General features: G+C 32.6%; 1 protein-coding gene across 1 annotated transcript; it reads right to left on the reverse strand.

Annotated features, from left to right (window-relative positions):
- Positions 1 to 213: 213 nt before the first annotated feature.
- Positions 214 to 9,974, reverse strand: LOC136223892 (uncharacterized). The gene is made up of 18 exons (XM_066012060.1): positions 9,881 to 9,974; positions 9,657 to 9,799; positions 9,134 to 9,373; positions 8,791 to 8,937; positions 8,341 to 8,419; positions 7,583 to 7,766; positions 6,662 to 6,727; positions 5,880 to 6,119; positions 5,100 to 5,306; positions 4,691 to 4,994; positions 3,759 to 3,918; positions 3,560 to 3,668; positions 3,227 to 3,362; positions 3,067 to 3,122; positions 2,684 to 2,983; positions 2,464 to 2,586; positions 1,125 to 1,820; positions 214 to 585 (listed from the first exon to the last, which is right to left on the reverse strand). Exons 2-18 carry the CDS (start codon positions 9,784 to 9,786, stop codon positions 415 to 417), a joined length of 3,348 nt encoding a protein of 1,115 aa, XP_065868132.1. The 5' UTR covers positions 9,787 to 9,799; positions 9,881 to 9,974; the 3' UTR covers positions 214 to 414.
- Positions 9,975 to 18,010: the final 8,036 nt, after the last annotated feature.

Consider the following 18,010-nt stretch of genomic DNA (forward strand, 5'->3'; position numbering starts at 1 on the left):
TCAAAGGAGGAGAATTGCAAAAAAACTATTCAATATGAACCAATAGAACCTAAAAGAAATTCGCTACTATAACCATTTTGGCCTAAAGTATACTCCGAAGTGAGGGCATAGCACCCAATATCATATGGTGGACACTCCGGTGTCTGATTCCAGCCAAACTGGTTGTATTGTAGCATTAGTGGCTATCAAAATAAATTTCGGGGTTTTACTAGCTCAAATTGAAACTTTTTGACAAATCAGAAAATTTAGGGACCATAATTGGATTTTAACTGCTCAAATTGCATAGGACCCCATTTTTACATAAATAAATATTGGTTCTTGAGGAAACAAAATTATCCTGTGGTGAACTAATAAAACAAGAAATGATGTCTGGATTTACATCGCATTTAAAAGATGCAACATAAGAAGAAGAACCTAGTTTTGAAGTTCAGATTTATAGAGCTGCACGCCAGAGGTGGCTGCTGTTATTGGACAGAACCTTATAGCAAAGGAGTGTGGCACGGCAGGAACTAGATAGTTATCGTGGACGCAGGCTGACCAGCTATCGTCTCCGGCTAAACCCATATGCTTGTGATCAAGATGAACCTGCAATCCAGAAACAGAAACTGTATAATCCAAGTGAAATGATCATGACGTATAATTACACTTTGTCTAATTGTGTAGGTGTGCGAGCGTCCTTGAACTTTAGTTGATCTCAAAATAACCATAAAACTTCAGTTTGTATCATAATTAACCTAAAAGTTTGACTTCATTACACTCAACATACTTTTGATCAAAATCAAATAACTTTTTGCCAGATGCGGAAGCATTGTGTGAAAGTCTCTATTTCGGCCCAACAATCTACTATTCCTCTTTTAATTTTTCTATTATGACTCATTAACATTCTGACTGAAATAAAAATTTGAGCAAAAATAAAAGCTTTCAAGTAATAATTCCGACGGAAAAGTGAGTATTCCGGCTAAAAAGACTAAGTTTCAAAGTTTTTTGACACAGTAAGTACAGTTTTATAACAATTTTGAAATTAGTTAGGAAGTTTAGGGATATATAGGTACAAGCATAATACATCTTACAACCTCAAAGACATTTTGGATATGTTGAGAGTAATTTGTTCAAGAGAAAATTACCTCAATGTCATTTCCTTGCACAAGCTCTTCATTATGTGTTGCTCGATCAAGTTCTTCTGTGGAGTAGTAACTAGCACTCATTTGCATAGGTGGAGAGCTGCCGTAAATTGACGCAAAAATCCCTGTACCATCCTTTTTCTGAAATGTAACCCATCTAACATCTGCCCTTCCAGAACATTCCCCAGGAACAATATACGGAACATGCATGTCTGCCACATTCTTCTTATAGACACCAACTTGGGCTGCTGCTTTCCTATCTGGATAACATTCAAATGGCCCCCTTCCATACCATTTAATCCGGTCCGCTGACTTTTCTAACTGAAACTCAACTCCCACACGTGGCAAAGGTGGAAGATCAGAGCTAGGAACCACATTGCACTCATAGATCAAGTCCCCAGAACCAAAGATTGTGTAGATAATATCTACTTTGAATAAAATATTTTTATTTTTGGATTGAGAAGAGGAACCATCATCAACCCTTGGCACACCAACACCTTCATAAGTTGCCTCAATTTTCACAAGATGATTACTTGTATTATCTATGGAACAGTTTTTTGCATGAAATTCAAGGTTATCAATATGAGCTGCCTTCCATTTAGAGTAATAACTATTTCCCTCTCCTCCTTTATCATTATCCGTAGGTGCTCGCCAGAAGCATGGTAATATGCCTTTTTTCAAAACAGGAACTCCTCCTACCTATCATTGCCACAAATAAAGAGCACACAATTTTATTACAGTTAAAAGGCTTCTGTAAGAAAGGAGAACTCCTTTCCGATATCTGCTCTTAAAAGATTGACTAATAAAGTAATAACATGCTTCAATATATTTCCTCGAGCTTCTCTTAAGAGCCTAAAACTTAAAAAATATAATTGATTAAGTTTTTGTTGCTTCGTTTCCTTATATTTGTAGGGACACTATAAAAGAGCAGAATAAAGAAAGAACGAAAATAGGCAAATAATTCAATTTACAGCTCAGAGAACCAAACTCTCAAACCAGCTTCTGCATAACTTTTAATCTTCGTTCAGAACAGGATTAAAACTTCCTTCTTTCAAAGTGAAATTCGACTATACCAGTGTATTAAAATTGAAAGCTAAATATCCAAAAGCAAGTTTATATATCACAGAATTTTGAAATGAGCCAATTTTTAAATGCTTTAGAGGCAAGTCAAAATTATCTCCAGACAAGGTAGAATGTCATGTTCTATCCACAAGTATCCATCTATTGAAACAATCATTTACCTACTTCTAGGCTTCAACAGAAGTAGGAAAGAAGTTTCTAACACTCTAATATGTAGCCTATTTTGACAAGCTAAAGCAAATTAATAAATGCAGTTTCTTACCTTCCAGCTTTCAAGAGTTCCAGTTATACCACTAAATGTCATTTCCCAAGACTTCTGCTGGCTCACTATAACTTTGTCCCCTAGAGTTTCACATAACAAAGTTGCTTCTGTAGCTTTGACAACCTGGAAGTCAATGTCATTTGTAAACCAGAAAGCAATATAGTAAAATATTAACACATAAAGCACAAAACCAATGTAGGTAAAAGGGAAGAGAAATTACATAAGGGATTATCTCTTTCCTTGAAGGCAACTGCACTTGTGTTGAGGAGATAACGTGGCCAGCTTCAACCCAGGGCGTTGAATGCAAAAGCTTAGAAGTGACTGTTAGAAAAATTTCTTCTGCAGAAGACGAAGCAAATGAAGGATGCCATGGACCCGACTCCAAGTCTATATCATAAGTGCTCTGGGGTTTCAAAAAGGGAAGTGACAAAATTCCAGAATCAAGCTTGCATCCATCACCATGGACAGCCCAGGAAAACTCCAACCCTTCTGTTGTTCCAAAAAAGTAAGCATTGATTATCTGCCAATCAAATGTTAAATGAATATGAGTTACAGTCAAAATAAATAGGAAATAAGCACAAACTGATTCAAACATGCAAGTACCTTAAGAGTGCTTCCACTGAGCGAAACCTTGATCGGCTGATACACATACTTGACTTCTGAAAACAACCAAATTTTCTCATCAATCAGGACTAAACCTATTTAGGCAGAAAAGACTTTTTAGATGAGAAGCAATAGTCAATATGCCAAGAAATATAGTTACCATGCATTGCAGGATGTGCAGTTCGGTCAGGCCATGTAATACCATTCAGACAAAAGTTCAAGTCATTAGGGGTATCCCCAAAATCACCTCCATATGCCCAATGCTTACCTCCATCTGTGCTTTCTTTCAACAACCCCTGAAGAAAAATTCACAACTTAAACTAAACCAGCATTCAAACACCAACATGAGACAAGCCCACAATCAAAGAATAAGTTGAATTGAAAGCCACATTGTGTAGAAAGGAGAAGTTCTTCCGAAAACAATAAAAAAAAACTTCTATAAACAAAGCATGTTATTTGCTATATTGTTAAAGGGCTTAAGAGGATTCTAAACCTGGTCAACCCAATCCCAGATAAAGCCTCCTTGGAGGCCGAAGGTGCTTTCAATTGCCTCCCAATATTCATCTATATTGCCATTGCTGTTGCCCATTGCATGTGAATACCTGACAATAGGGCATCATGATGAAACTTTATTCAAATGAGCATAAGAATTACTGAATTAGCAACAAGAAAAGAAAGAATAGAAAACATACTCGCACAATATCAAAGGGCGTAATTCGCTAGGATCTTTGGCAATTTTCACAATGTCCCAAACACGCATATACATGGGACATACAATGTCTGTGGATGAAGTTCTGGATCCACCTCCTTCATAGTGCAATAACCTAGATGTGTCCTTTCCACGTATCCAACCTAAACAAAAGAGACAAGAACAGTAAATGAAAGAAGATTAAACGATAGAGTGAAAGAAGAGAGACACAAAAAGGTAGAGAAAATTTACCTCCTATTTTCCTTTTAAAGTAACATAAAAAAAAATAATACAAATGCATCCAATTTTTATTAAGAAATGCAACCCACAAGCTCACTTCTTTTAGCAAATATACAATATGTATACCAATTTTATATGTAACCTACAGCATTGTGAGTTTCATGGGTATTAAACAAATCTTTTCCATAGTTAACCTCATAGATCTTAGAAAAGAACATATATTTTCCTCCCAAATGTTTGTAGTTAAAAACAAACAATTTGAATAATCTAAATACTGTAGCAAAGAAAAGAATTGCATTCACATATCATGATATCTAATTTTTCTCAGTGATTCAACAAAGGAATAGTGAGCTCCTAACCATAGTTGAAACTTCAGTTTGTCGGTTTCATTTCAAACAATAAATTAGCATTCAATGCCTAACATCAGTGCATCAACAACTACTTCCAGAAACTAGTATAAACAGCTTAAGCATCTTAACGGCAAAGCATAATATTTATGTGCACATAAAGAACTCATTTTCTAACCCTAAATACTGATGAATTTTGTTATTTACGCATAACTATAATGGAATGAAAAAAAATCAAAAAAGATAAAAAGAACACATAGAAGAAAACTAAAAAAGAAAACATAGAAGAAAACTACATATCTGATAGAGTTCTCTAAATTTAGGATTTAAGTAATTCATAATGTGATACCAGCGGCACTAGAATGATTGGGTCCATAAGAGGCCTCATTTCCTAAGGACCAAGAAATTATGCATGCATGATTTTTATCCCTCTCCACCATTCCAATCACACGATCCACCATTGCGGCAGCCCAACTTTCTTCTGAGGCAGGGTGCTTTAGATGTCCAGAAAGATGAAAACCATGTGTCTCAATGTTGGCTTCATCAATCATATACATGCCGAAAAGATCACACAACTCATACCAACGAGGATGTTGCGGGTAATGACTGTTTCTCACAGCATTGATGTTGTTTTCCTTCATCAGAACCAGATCCTGTAAAAGAAGCAAGAATATGAAGTATCTTCTTCACAACAAAAATCCAAACTCACAAGTACAGATAACAACAGAAAGCAAGGAAGGGCAAGAACGGAAAGTAACCTTAACCATGCAGGACTCTATGTTTGTCTTCCCAACACGTGGATGATGTTCATGTCGATTGACGCCTCTTATTACAACTGGTTGACCATTAACAAGTAGCTGCTTAGGTGCCTTTGATACTTGTCTTATGCCTACTACGCATGATTCACAGTCAACTACATGTCCGGATAGATCTTTCAGGATGACAACAAGAACGTAAAGGTTTGGCTGTGGATGAACAGAAGAAAACATCAAAACTCAAGAGGGACAATAAAATATTACATATATATGGATAATAATAAAAAGCAAGATGTATTAACAAATTTCTGCCAATTAAGACCAAAGTATGTGAGTTAAATCAACTATGAAACTTAGACACGTAAAAGTAAGATCCCTATGAATCACTTTTGAGAGCTACGAAGGAAAAGGGATACTACAAGTAAATAAGAATCTCTATACGAGTACCAAAAACGATTTAATAAAAGAAAAATTAGGGATTCCTACAAGTAAAAAGTCTCATCTAGAAAATGGAGACATCCAACTTGAACGCAAAGAAACAGTCCCTGATTTTTAGTTGGCAAGAGGAACTTAGTTTTGACTTTTAAATATGCCTTCTACAAGTTCTCAGGGATAGTCAAATCTGAAATCCCAACACAAAAGAAGTTCTGAAGAATTTGAAAGTACACAAATATAATAGAACTTAAACTTTATGAAAGAATGAATACTATGGTAGGATGGAGCCAGTCTATGTTAAGTCACCAACAAACTTGGGAAAAAATCAAATGGAATGGAGTTGCTTACTTGCTCTGCCGACCAAAGCCTTGGTTTTTCTATTTTTCCTTCCAGCACATAACCAAGAAATCCCAGAATTGGATCAAAGGAGGGAATAAGCTTTAAATCAGCCACCTTTGAGGGAATCAATTTAGCATATTCATCACTACTGTACCAGCTTCCCGTGTCATATATTGCAGCTTCTATGATGAAGTTGGCCAATATTTTATCTCTAGGTATTTCTTGAGAGCTATCTATCTTTACTTCTACCTGATTGGTACAGTAAAGAAAACAAAACAATCAAGTGAAATTGTAAAATGCCTTTCGAGTTGCATCATTATAATTTATAAGAACATTAAACATAAGATTCAGCCATTGCCCGAACATTAATCCTAAGAATTTAGTGAAATAAAATAAAATTCAAAGTATTGAGCCACCAGTATATATCAATTAGGTTAACTTACAGCTAGTCAAGCAAAAACAAAACACAACAATTCGCAAACATTTCCACCATGATCTTCCTTCTCCACCTTGTGTCAATAATAAATTTCAAAAAGCATACAATAAACCAGATAAGTTCGATATTAAGCTTCCGAAATTCTGCCCACCTAATCCCAACAAGTTATGAAAAAAAAAAAACCGGCACTGTGAGATTAGAGGTATATAATGAACATATTCGCTCATAAGTAAGATGTTTCATATGAAAACGATTTGACATCATGTGACCTCATAATCACTTGAAACTAGCAAGTGCTATCATTTCCTAGATTTCTTACTAACATAGTATTGTTCTCAGATCGATTGATACTAACCTGTATATCTGCAGAAGCGAAATTCTCAGCCATGTTTGACTTGAAAAAGTAGTCTGCAATAAATACCTGCATATTGATATCTTTTATTAAAAACACTATTAATAGTCATTTATTATTGTCAAGGAACCAATTGAACTAAAAGCTTAATCCCATAGTTAAGGCCCTATAATAGCTTTTATATTAATCTATGACACACCCCGGCACACAAATGCCCCATCGGCTTGAAGAGTGTACAACGTAGGCCCATCTTACCATGTGTTAAAATTCCACCAACAAATGGGGTTGGCATGATTTCAACCACTTGGTCTAAGAGACTCTGATACCATGTCAAGGAACCAATTGAACTAAAAGCTTAAGCCGATAGTTAAGGCCCTATAATAGCTTTTATATTAATCTATGACAATTATTATCTGTTTTATGTGACTGGCATATTTAATTATATGAATGAATTATTGAATAAAGAATGTGCACTTCTATTACCATTTTTGGAACAGCAAAACAGAAGTTACATATGAAAGAAAGAAAGAAGCGCAGTAGTAAATGCTATAAAAATTAATAGAGCAAGTCCTGGCTCAGCCATAACTTCAACCCAGATAAACAAAGCCATCAATCTAAGAAGGCACTTAAGTTTTGAAGCTAGAAGATGGAAGTTGATTTAACCATGCATATGTAACACAGAACAAACATATCACCGATGTCCACGTTACATGATGTAGACAGGCAGGCCAAATATTAAATAGAAGCTCATAAACTACCAAACCAACAAAGCTCATATAGTGTTACAAAAAATTCGCTAAGCCATACATATGGTGTTTTCAGCATTTATGCACTAAATGAAAAAATCACAGGCAGAGGCAGTAATTGGCCCCTATACAGTTTGAAAACAATACAGCGTTTTCCAATAATGAAGAGAATAAATACCTGGGGCTTGGCAAGAAGAAGCACATCACGGTGTATACCAGATAACCACCAATGATCTTGATCTTCAAGGTAAGATCCATCACTCCATCTAATAACTTGAACAGCCAGAACATTCTTTTTCCCCGAATCCCAAGGATAACAGTAGTCTGTGATTTCAAACTCAGCTGGTAGCCTGCTATCCTGACTGAACTAACAAATGATACAGTGTTTGTTAGCGGACCTAAGACAGGCTAATACTAAATTGAGAACGAACATTACATTTACAGACGCCAATAATAGCTTTCATGAAAGAGAATGGCACCAAACCGCTACATGATATAATTGTATGAAATTCTGCAATTACTTATATCAAGAAATTAATCTCTGGCAAACTGAAGAACAAACAGCTCTTAGCCTTCTAAATACAAATCCCTACACACATATTTTAGTTCATTCTATTTTTCCTCTTTAGATGAATTATTCCCTATGCTTCTCAAATAAAATATTTACCCATAAATAGGTCACAGAAACAAATTAATTTATGATACATATTAATGGCTATAATTTTTTTGTGGAATAAAAGTTGCAACAGAAAATAACCACGGAGTCGCTCAAGCACAATCTTGAGTGCTAATAGGCCTTTCCTACCAATTATATCAGGCCCCAAATTACTAATTGAGAACTCTGGAGTTCCTAAATAAACACATGTTTACAGCACATAACTTCATACAAGTGATGACACATAAAGTTCACTATGAATACTACAAGAATGTAAATACCTATATCCCACAGGGACCCCATTGATCCATGCACAGAATGCAGAATCAACCCCTTCAAAGTGCAGCAGAATCCTACGACCTGTCAATCAGCAATTCATGAAACAAGAACATATAAGCTAGGAAAGCATTGCTAAATAAGACATAAATAAGAAGCAAGAATACGTAATATATGGCACATAAATGAAAACAAAATCACTGTTACAGAAAATTTAAGTAATAGCTATAGTAGTAGGACAGAGTTAAAACATTTCATCATCTCTTATCTCTATAATAACCATTAAAATTAGAAACACATGAGCAGAAAAGGAATGGCAATTTTCATCTAAGTAATGGAAGAAAAGTAGCATTAAAAAGAAAGACAAAAAAAAATATCTGAACATAGAGGATGAAGAAGCATTACTAGACAATATAAATTAATCAAATAGGCTAAAACACCAAGATAGATCATACGCTGCCATTCTTTAGGAATCTGGAAGTATGTTCTATAGCAACCAGTAGGATTATCTTCAGGAACATAAGGAGGATCAAGTGGAAATGGATACACCACATTTGTATAAATTGGCCGATCAAATCCATGCATCTGCCAGTTTGAAGGAACTGTTGCAATGAGAGAAATTAAAAGATAATGTTCAAAAAGAAGCAAATTCCGAGAACATAATTGATGACTCTAAAGCTCAAAATTCTACAAGGATGAAGAAACTATTAAAGCTTGAAATCATGTATATCCTTCAATTGTTAATTACTAGAAAGAGAAACAAGACCATACACAGAGAGAGAGCGCGAGAGATAATACCTGGCAAAGATTTCCACTCAGAATCCTGAAATGCAGGGTCATAAAATTTTGAAGGAACTGTAGTAGGGCTGGGAGCCAAGAAAAAATTCCAGAAACCAGACAAAGACTTAACAAAGGGTAAGTCCTTAGCCCAGAAGGCAGCAGAATCAAGAGCTTTTTGAACTGCATCATCATCCCAAACAGCATTCTTGGATACCGAAAAATCCACTTGATTGCGCTGATACCAGTATCTTAGAGATCCTATCCGCACAAAAAGACAATAAAGGATTCCCAGATAAGCGAGAGAATTTGGATAAGACACTAAAACGCATAAATTCTTTACAAGAACAAAATAACAGAAACATAACCAGATTCAAAGATACAAATCAATATAAATAACGCACGAAGTGTCAAATTCCGCATAAAAGAATCCGCGAATCATTTTTAACAAAAATTAAACAACAGATAAAGTCTCAAATTCCAAAATGGCAATCATAAGTAATTAGAGTTTAGTAATTAAAATTAAAATCAATGGAAATCGTACCTTCAACGGATTCATGGCAGCGCAAATTGACATGAGGATCCCTCTTTCTCCACTTTATAAATGACGGATCCTCCCATACCCTGTGACCACTTTCAAATGGAGATACAAGTTGTGAAACTAAAGAGGCCATCGAACCATAAACACTGCGATAATACCAGAATCAGAAATCAAACAACAAAACAAAAACAAAAACTAGGAATCAAACATGAAAAATGTTCATATACCAGTGAACTGAAACCTGGCGCAGTGGCAGTGAACAGTGAAAATGGTGTACAGTTACAAATGCAAAGCGTCAAACTTTATAGAATATGCTTTTTCTTTTTTTTGGATTATATATGGATATGAAAGCCACGTGGATTATATATGAATATGAGAAATATAGGATTTTATTTTGTAAATTAAAATTAATTAAGGAGGAGATGAATTTGATTTAAAACTCTTCCTATTTTAATTGTGGATTACTAAACCTAGCCACCATTTTCCACCCCTAGCCCCATGAAAAGACGAAATTGCCCTTTCAACAAATTTACTCATCTTCCTAAATTTTCAAATCCTCTCAAAAACACAAAAAACACAAAACTCTCCAAAATCTAATCCGGACTAATTTGGTAAAGAAAAAACATGGAAAATGACTAATGCTACATAATTTTGTTCAAAAATATGTTTTATTTACGATTGTTATAAGTAAAATCGAATGATTTTTTAAAAATCAAATTTTCGGTGCCGGGCATGTGAAGAATATGCCTCCACCACAGGTGGGGCGTATGAACATCACGCCCCACCATAGGTGGAGGCATATTGGTGGAGGCATATGAACAATATGCCTCCACCTATGGTGGGGCGTGATGTTCATACGCCCCACCTGTGGTGGAGGCATATTGTTCATATGCCTCCACCTATGGTGGGGCGTGATGTTCATACGCCCCACCTGTGGTGGAGGCATATTGTTCACATGCCTACGTGAGAATTTTTTTTTTTCTAATTTTACATTTTAATTATTATTATTCTAAACAATTATAAATACTATAATTATTCTAACAAATTGTAAATATTATTTTGAGATTAATATTTATAAATTCGGTGAATTTTTTAAATTTTTTACTCTAATTCGTACAAAAGACAGTATATTTTTAATATTTTTTTCTTATTTCTTTCACATCCCAACATATGTTTGTGATTTGTTACTGATAAAATAACGCATGTGTGAAGTGTAGATGACAAGATTCATGACCGAGAAAATAGTTTGATGAATTATTTCTCAAATTGATCCAATTTATCAACGTTATGGGTAAAATTGCTCTTGGCTTCCAACATTAGGGATACTTTTTTTTTCTAATTTTACATTTTAATTATTATTATTCTAAACAATTATAAATACTATAATTATTCTAACAAATTGTAAATATTATTTGAAGATTAATATTTATAAATTCGGTGAATTTTTTAAATTTTTTACTTTAATTCGTACAAAAGACAGTATATTTTTAATATTTTTTTCTTTTATTTTTTCACATCCCAACATATGTTTGTGATTTGTTACTGATATAATAACGCATGTGTGAAGTGTAGATGACAAGATTCATGACTGAGAAAATAGTTTGATGAATTATTTCTCAAATTGACCCAATTTATCAATATTAGGGGTAAAATTGCTCTTGGCTTCCAACATTAGGGATAAAATTGTACCATTTTAGACGTTAGGAGTAAAATTGCTCCTGACCCAAAACGTTAAGGGTATTTTTGCACCTTAACCCTAAAAACAATAAGTTCTAAACAATTCTAAATATTAAAAAATTACAACAAGTCAATTCGTCCGGTTCCATGGAATAATAATAATTAAAATATAAAATTGGAAAAATAAATTCACACGTGAGCATGTGAACAGTCTTTCTTAAATCTATCACACATCGATTCATTGAGGAATGAAACCGGACGAATTGGCTTGTTGTAATTTGTTAATATTTAGAATTCTTCAGAACTTATTGTTTTTAACACATTTTAACACATGTTTGATACTTAATGTATATTATTTAATTATAATGTTAATAAATATAATTCAAATTATAATGTTAATAATTATAATATTTAGAATTTTTTAGAATAATTATAATAATTATAATTGTTTAGAATAATAATAATTAAAATGTAAAATTGGAAAAAAAAAATTCACACGTGGGAATGTGAACACCACGCCTCACATTATTTAATTATAATGTTAATAATTATAATTCAAATTATAATGTTAATAATTATAATATTTAGAATTTTTTAGAATAATTATAATTTTTTAGAATAATAATAATTAAAATCTAAAATTGAAAAAAAAATACTACATGGTGGGGCATGTGAACATCACGCCTCACCACATGGTGAGGCATGTGACTATCACGCCTCACCACGTGGTGAGGCATGTGATAGCCACACGCCCGTGTTTCGTAGAGAGAAAATTTTTTTTTTCCAAAGACCAAAACTAATAAGGGTAGTTTGGTCATTTCATGGGGCTAGGGGTGGGAAATTGGGGCTGGGTTTAACAACACCCTTTAATTTTAACTCATTAGGAATGTTTTAATTAGATTAAAACTTTTTCAATACATGAGAATGAATCTAGTCATTGAATGTAAGTGTAAAACATTAATCTCATGGATTAATTTTGAGAAAGAAAATAAAAAAAGGAAGGTACAAAAATACCCATAACCATAACATTTACTATCACGAACAATTTTATTACTAATGTCTAAAATGATAAAAAATTTACCCCAAACGTTGGTAATTAAGAATAATTTTATCTCTAACGTTGTCAAGTTTGATCAATTCGAGAAATAATTTATCAAATTGTTTTCTCGATCATGAATCTTGTCATCTACATTCACATGTGAGCCATTTTATCAATCATTAGTAACGGATCATAAACATATGATTAGACGTGAAAAAAATTAAAAAATAATTGTTTATTGTACGAGTTGGACAAAAAAAATTCAAAATATTTCACCGAATTTATAAATATTAGGGTCAAGTACAAAAAAAATGCCCATGGTTTGCCTTATTTACAAATAGAGGTTCGTGGTTTAAAAGTTTGCAGATAGAGGTATGTGGTATGTTTTTTTTTTTGTTACAAAATAAAATATTTAAAATTAAACTTTTAAGTAATTGATGACAATAAAATCTTTTTTTTTCAATTACATTTATATATTAACAAAATACATATTCAAAAATCAAATTGCAACCGTATAAAATGAAGTTAAATATCAATTTAGTCATAAATTTTCAGATTGGTGAAAAGCGTAAAATTCCACCATATTTTTTAAATGAAAGATTGGGACGCGATTAAGAGGTTAGACATCCCAACTAGGTTGGCACCCCTAACGCATTTAACCAACCCTGAATATTATTAATAAAAAATAGAAAATTACAAAAGAGGGAGAAAATTAAAGGAAACGAATATGAGCAACGTTACAAAGGTCATCGAAAACATGAGATTGGCAAAAATAAGGCGCAGAATGCCACCAGTGGAGCGCTGATGCAGATTTGCCAAAACAGGCAAGACGATCCGCAGCTTGATTACCTTCCATGTAGATATGAGTGATTCTGCCGTTCATAGACGAGCAACGTGATAAGCAACTTAACCATTCTTGCTTAATCCTTCATGGAACTGCATTAGATTTTTCACTTAGCAACTTAACCACATATGTCGAGTCAGATTCAATCCACAAATTGTGCCAACCTCTTTCCCATGCAGCTTCAATAGCAAAGACGATCGCCATCAGCTCAGTCGTATGAGCATAAGATTCAGCAATGTGAAAGGCGAAACAGCCCGTTACAAAACCTCTTCCATTTGTGAAAATCCCGCCAGCGCCAGTGATGTTAGGATCACCCTCCGTAGCCCCGTCGGTGTTTACCTTAATCCAGCCTGTCGAGGGCAGAATCCAGCGCACCGTAATGAAGTCCGGTTCCGAAGGTGGCCTGGCCCGAGACGTTGAAGAGGAGTTCCATTTAGGCTCGTGGAAGAGGAAGAAGAGACGGTCCAGAAGAACTTAGATTGAACGGAGTTCGTTTTCAAATACAGCCAGGTTCCTGATATGCCAAATATACCAAACCGTAGTAACCATCGCCAAGTTCCACAGGCTGCGGTTCTTCGATCGGAAACGAACCGCTCTAATTATATTAAATAAAGCCTCAAATGTAGTCACAAAGCAGAGAGTAACAGCAAAATAATTAAAGACCATCGCCTAAAGACATCTCGCAATCCAACACGTAACAAAAAGGTGATCCAAAGTCTCGATATTGCAATTACACAAGGCACATCTCGAAGCAAGAGAGAAGCCTCGTACCTGAAGATTAACCTGAACAGATATTTTCTCATGAATTACCAGCCAGCAGGCAAATGAATGACAAGGAGGGACAAATGCATTCCAGATGAAGCTATTACAGGGCACCGCTGACGAAACAGAGCGGAGCGAGCTGTACAGGGATTTTGTCGTAAGTTCTCCCGACATGGAATGTTTCCAAATACAGGTGTCGGTTCCATCCCGATTACCCTGAACCCGAAGAATACGAGTCTAGACGTGTTTGGGAAGCCGATCCAAGTTATTCCACGAGTTATCCAGCCTGTAATTTTGCACCGGCTCAAATAGAGTGCACTGATTCTTAGGCGGAATGCCGAGCTTATTCTGCAAAATTCATTTTAATTGCATGTTATAAATCCCAACAAGCTTCTCATGCCATATGTGAGGCGACTACTTCAAACCATATGAGGACTTACATAATTTATAGATAAGAGAAGGATTCACAAGGTCCACAAATTCAGAGGGTTGGACCATACACACATCTTCCTTTAAATCACCATGTAAGAATGTATTTGAAACATCGAGCTGATTTACTGATCAGCCATATGATACTGTTAGAGACAGGATAAAGATAATCGATGTTAGCTTAACCACCTGGCTAAAGGTGTCCGTAAAATCAATTCATGAACGATGATGATAACCTTTTATTACTAAATATGCCTTATACATGTCAACCTCCCCATTGACTTTGTTTTTGCTTTAAAAATCTAGTGATAGTCAATCAAATTTGCACCAGGAGAAAGATGCATTAAGACTCTGTTCTTTGTCACTTAATTTTAGTATCAGTAATTTCAATTCAGTTTAATTCAATAGTTTATCATTATTTATTATAATTATAATTATTTATATATAATTTATTATTATTTATTATAATTTAGGGAAAAGTACGGGAAAAAATGTTTGTGGTTTGCCCAATTCTCAAAAAGATGCATGTGGTTTAAAAGTTAACAAATAAAGGTATGCGGTATGTTTTAGTTACAAAACAAAGTATTACAATTACACAATTAAGTTCTGATTAGAACAAAAAAACATTTTTATTTTAAAAAAATTATCCTTACATATCAGCAAAAACACAACACCCGAAAGAAACAACTTCCTAAATCGAAACAATAAATAATATGGTGGAATTTTACGTTTTTTACTAATCTGACAGTTTATGACTAAATTGATATTTAATTTCATTTTATACAGTTGCAATTTGATTTTAGAATCTGTATTTTGTTAATATATAAATATAATTGAAAAAAAATGCTTTTATTTTCATCAACTACTTAAAAGTTTAATTTTAAATATTTTATTTTGTAAAAAAAACATACCACGTACCTCTATTTGCAAACCTTTAAACCACGAACCTCTATTTGCAAATAAGGCAAACCCCGAATATTTTTTTTGTGCTTTTTCCTATAATTTATAATTTGAGATTATTTATATATAATTCATCATTATTTATTATAATTATAATTATTTATATATAATTTATTATTCATATTTTTTTTATATATTATTTATAATTTAGCATTCTTTATATATAATTCATCATTATTTATTATAATTTATCTTCAAATGTATATATAATTTATTATTATTTATATATAATTTAACAATATTTATATATAATTCGTCATTATTTATTATAATTATAATTATTTATATATTATTTATAATTTAACATTCTATATATGGTAGAGGCGAGAAGCGATCTAGTGTGACAGATTTCTTATGGTGAGACAAGTCTTATGGTGTGACAATGGTCAATTTTATAATTAGATAGAGGAATGTGGCACATTTGTAAATAAAATGAAAGAGAAATTTTTTTTATTTCTTTTCTTTGTTGGAACAATTGATACACTGATTTATTCTGTTGGAACAATATAAGTATTATGTTGGAATAAATGGTACACTGATTTGGAACAATTTCGTACACTGTCGGAACAATACAAGTATTATGTTGGAATAATTTAAGAATTCTGTTGGAACAATATAATTATTTTGTTGGAACAATTGATACATTGATTTGAAACAATTGGTACACTAATTAGAACAATTTGTACACTGATTTAGAACAACGTGCTGGCGTCCAGCAGTATATGCTGGTTTTTCCAACACATGGTGCTGAAAGGTAAGATTAAAAATATGCCCTGAAAATTATCAAAAAATTTCAAAACATGTAAAATGTTATTTTAAGAAACTTTAATTCTAGTTCAAAGCGATATTCCTTACGGTTTTGATCCAATAAATAGTTGAAGCATGTAAAATTGATAAAATTAAGGAAAAAGTTTTATTAGTACTAAACCGTACGAAATCACGCTTTGACCCAAGAATTAAAGTTTCTCAGAATAATGTTTTATATTTTCTGAAATGTTTTGAGAATTTTCTAGGCACTTTTGTTTTCTCGCCAGAAAATACCCACCTAATCGTCGGATTCCGTTCACCGGAATTTTTTTACATGTGACCGTATAATTTAGACAAGTCTAACAATATAAATTTTTTTTGAAAAATGAGGTCAAGAAGGTCGGAAAAATGTATTTTAAAGAAAAAAAATAAAACAATTTTCTCTCTCATGTGTTTCCTTTTATTTACAAATTTATCACATTGCCCTTTTCAATTATCATCAAAATTATGTAGCTTTATTCTGTCATGCCATAAGCTCATTGCCACACCACAACCCTTTATCTCACTGGATCTCACCCCTAGTAAAGGTTATGCTTACTTTGTTTTTGACAAAATAAGTCTTACTTTGTATGTTTAATCTCAAAAAAAAAAAGTCTTACTTTATGTGTTTTCACCGTTGGATGAATTTTATATATCATTCATCATTATTTATTATAATTATAATTATTCATGTATAATTTATAATTTATTATATATATAATTTATCATATATCATATATTATATATTATTTATAATTTAACATTCTTTATATATAATTAATCATTCTTTATATTATACTTATAATTATTTATATATAATTTATCATTATTTATTATAATTATAATTATTTATATATAATTTATTATTTATCAATATATATATTTGGTACAAATTGTTTGCAAATTTTACGAGAAATAAATAAATATTATATCAATATATTTACACTACAATGCTCTAAAAAATTAAATGTCCCAACTATATTTTAATTGTTTTTAATCATCTTCGTTAACTTCATCATCATCGTCGTTTCATTCTCTGCTTCCACTTCATTCCCCGCTCCCACTTCGTTCTCCGCTAGACGTGATTAAATGGAAATTTGTATTCATATGGAAATTTGTATTTGTATTTAATTTCATAGGCTTTAAATTGTATGCAAATTTGTGTTTGTATGTAATTTGTATTTTTAGTTTAAATTAGACTCATTTTTATTTAATTTCATACGCTTTTATCAAGCCGAACTTTTATTTGATATTCAATTTAATTTTATCTTTAATAATATATTTATGTATTATTGTTGTTATTATTATTATTATTATTATTACTACTATTATTATTGTTAGAACAATTATTATTATTATTATAAGCTTATTAATGTCTAATATTATCATTAAAATTATTTTAAAGTCTAATATCATTATTATTGTTAAGTTCGGTTAAATAACATTCAGTTAAGTTCATTAGCATTCAATTAAATATAGTTACAAAAAACAAACAAAAAAATTATGAAATTGCTTCAATTTATCAACTTGTTTGGAATGTCCGACGTAACAATTAAATACCAATTTTTCCAAATTTTCGGTGATGTAAGACTAAAATTAATTTTGCTTGGAAATGTTAGGACTAAATTTGCACAATTTCATATATTAGAGGTAAATTTGCAAGTCTTCAAAAAGGTTAGAATCAAATTTAATCTTTATCTTTTTATATTTTAAAGGGTTAATTATAAAAAACTACCATGTGGTTTCGCCGATTTGCGATGTGGTACCTGTGGTATTTTTTTTTTGCAAACACCTCCCTATGGTTGTTACCGTTAGCAAAATCAAGGCAAATGAATGGAAACTGTTAAAATGATAACGTGG

Source organism: Euphorbia lathyris, chromosome 3, assembly GCF_963576675.1.
Source record: "Euphorbia lathyris chromosome 3, ddEupLath1.1, whole genome shotgun sequence".
Lineage (NCBI taxonomy): Eukaryota > Viridiplantae > Streptophyta > Magnoliopsida > Malpighiales > Euphorbiaceae > Euphorbia > Euphorbia lathyris.

Bases quoted from the DNA above. Each gene is read 5' to 3' on its own strand.
- LOC136223892 (XM_066012060.1), bottom strand. From the start codon at position 9,786: ATGGCCTCTTTAGTTTCACAACTTGTATCTCCATTTGAAAGTGGTCAC. The intron at 8,938-9,133 runs GTATTATCTCTC...TCATTGCAACAG, and splicing joins TGAGTGGAAATCTTTGCCAG to TTCCTTCAAACTGGCAGATG. The intron at 4,995-5,099 runs GTTACTTTCCGT...CTTCTTTTACAG, and splicing joins TAGAGTCCTGCATGGTTAAG to GATCTGGTTCTGATGAAGGA.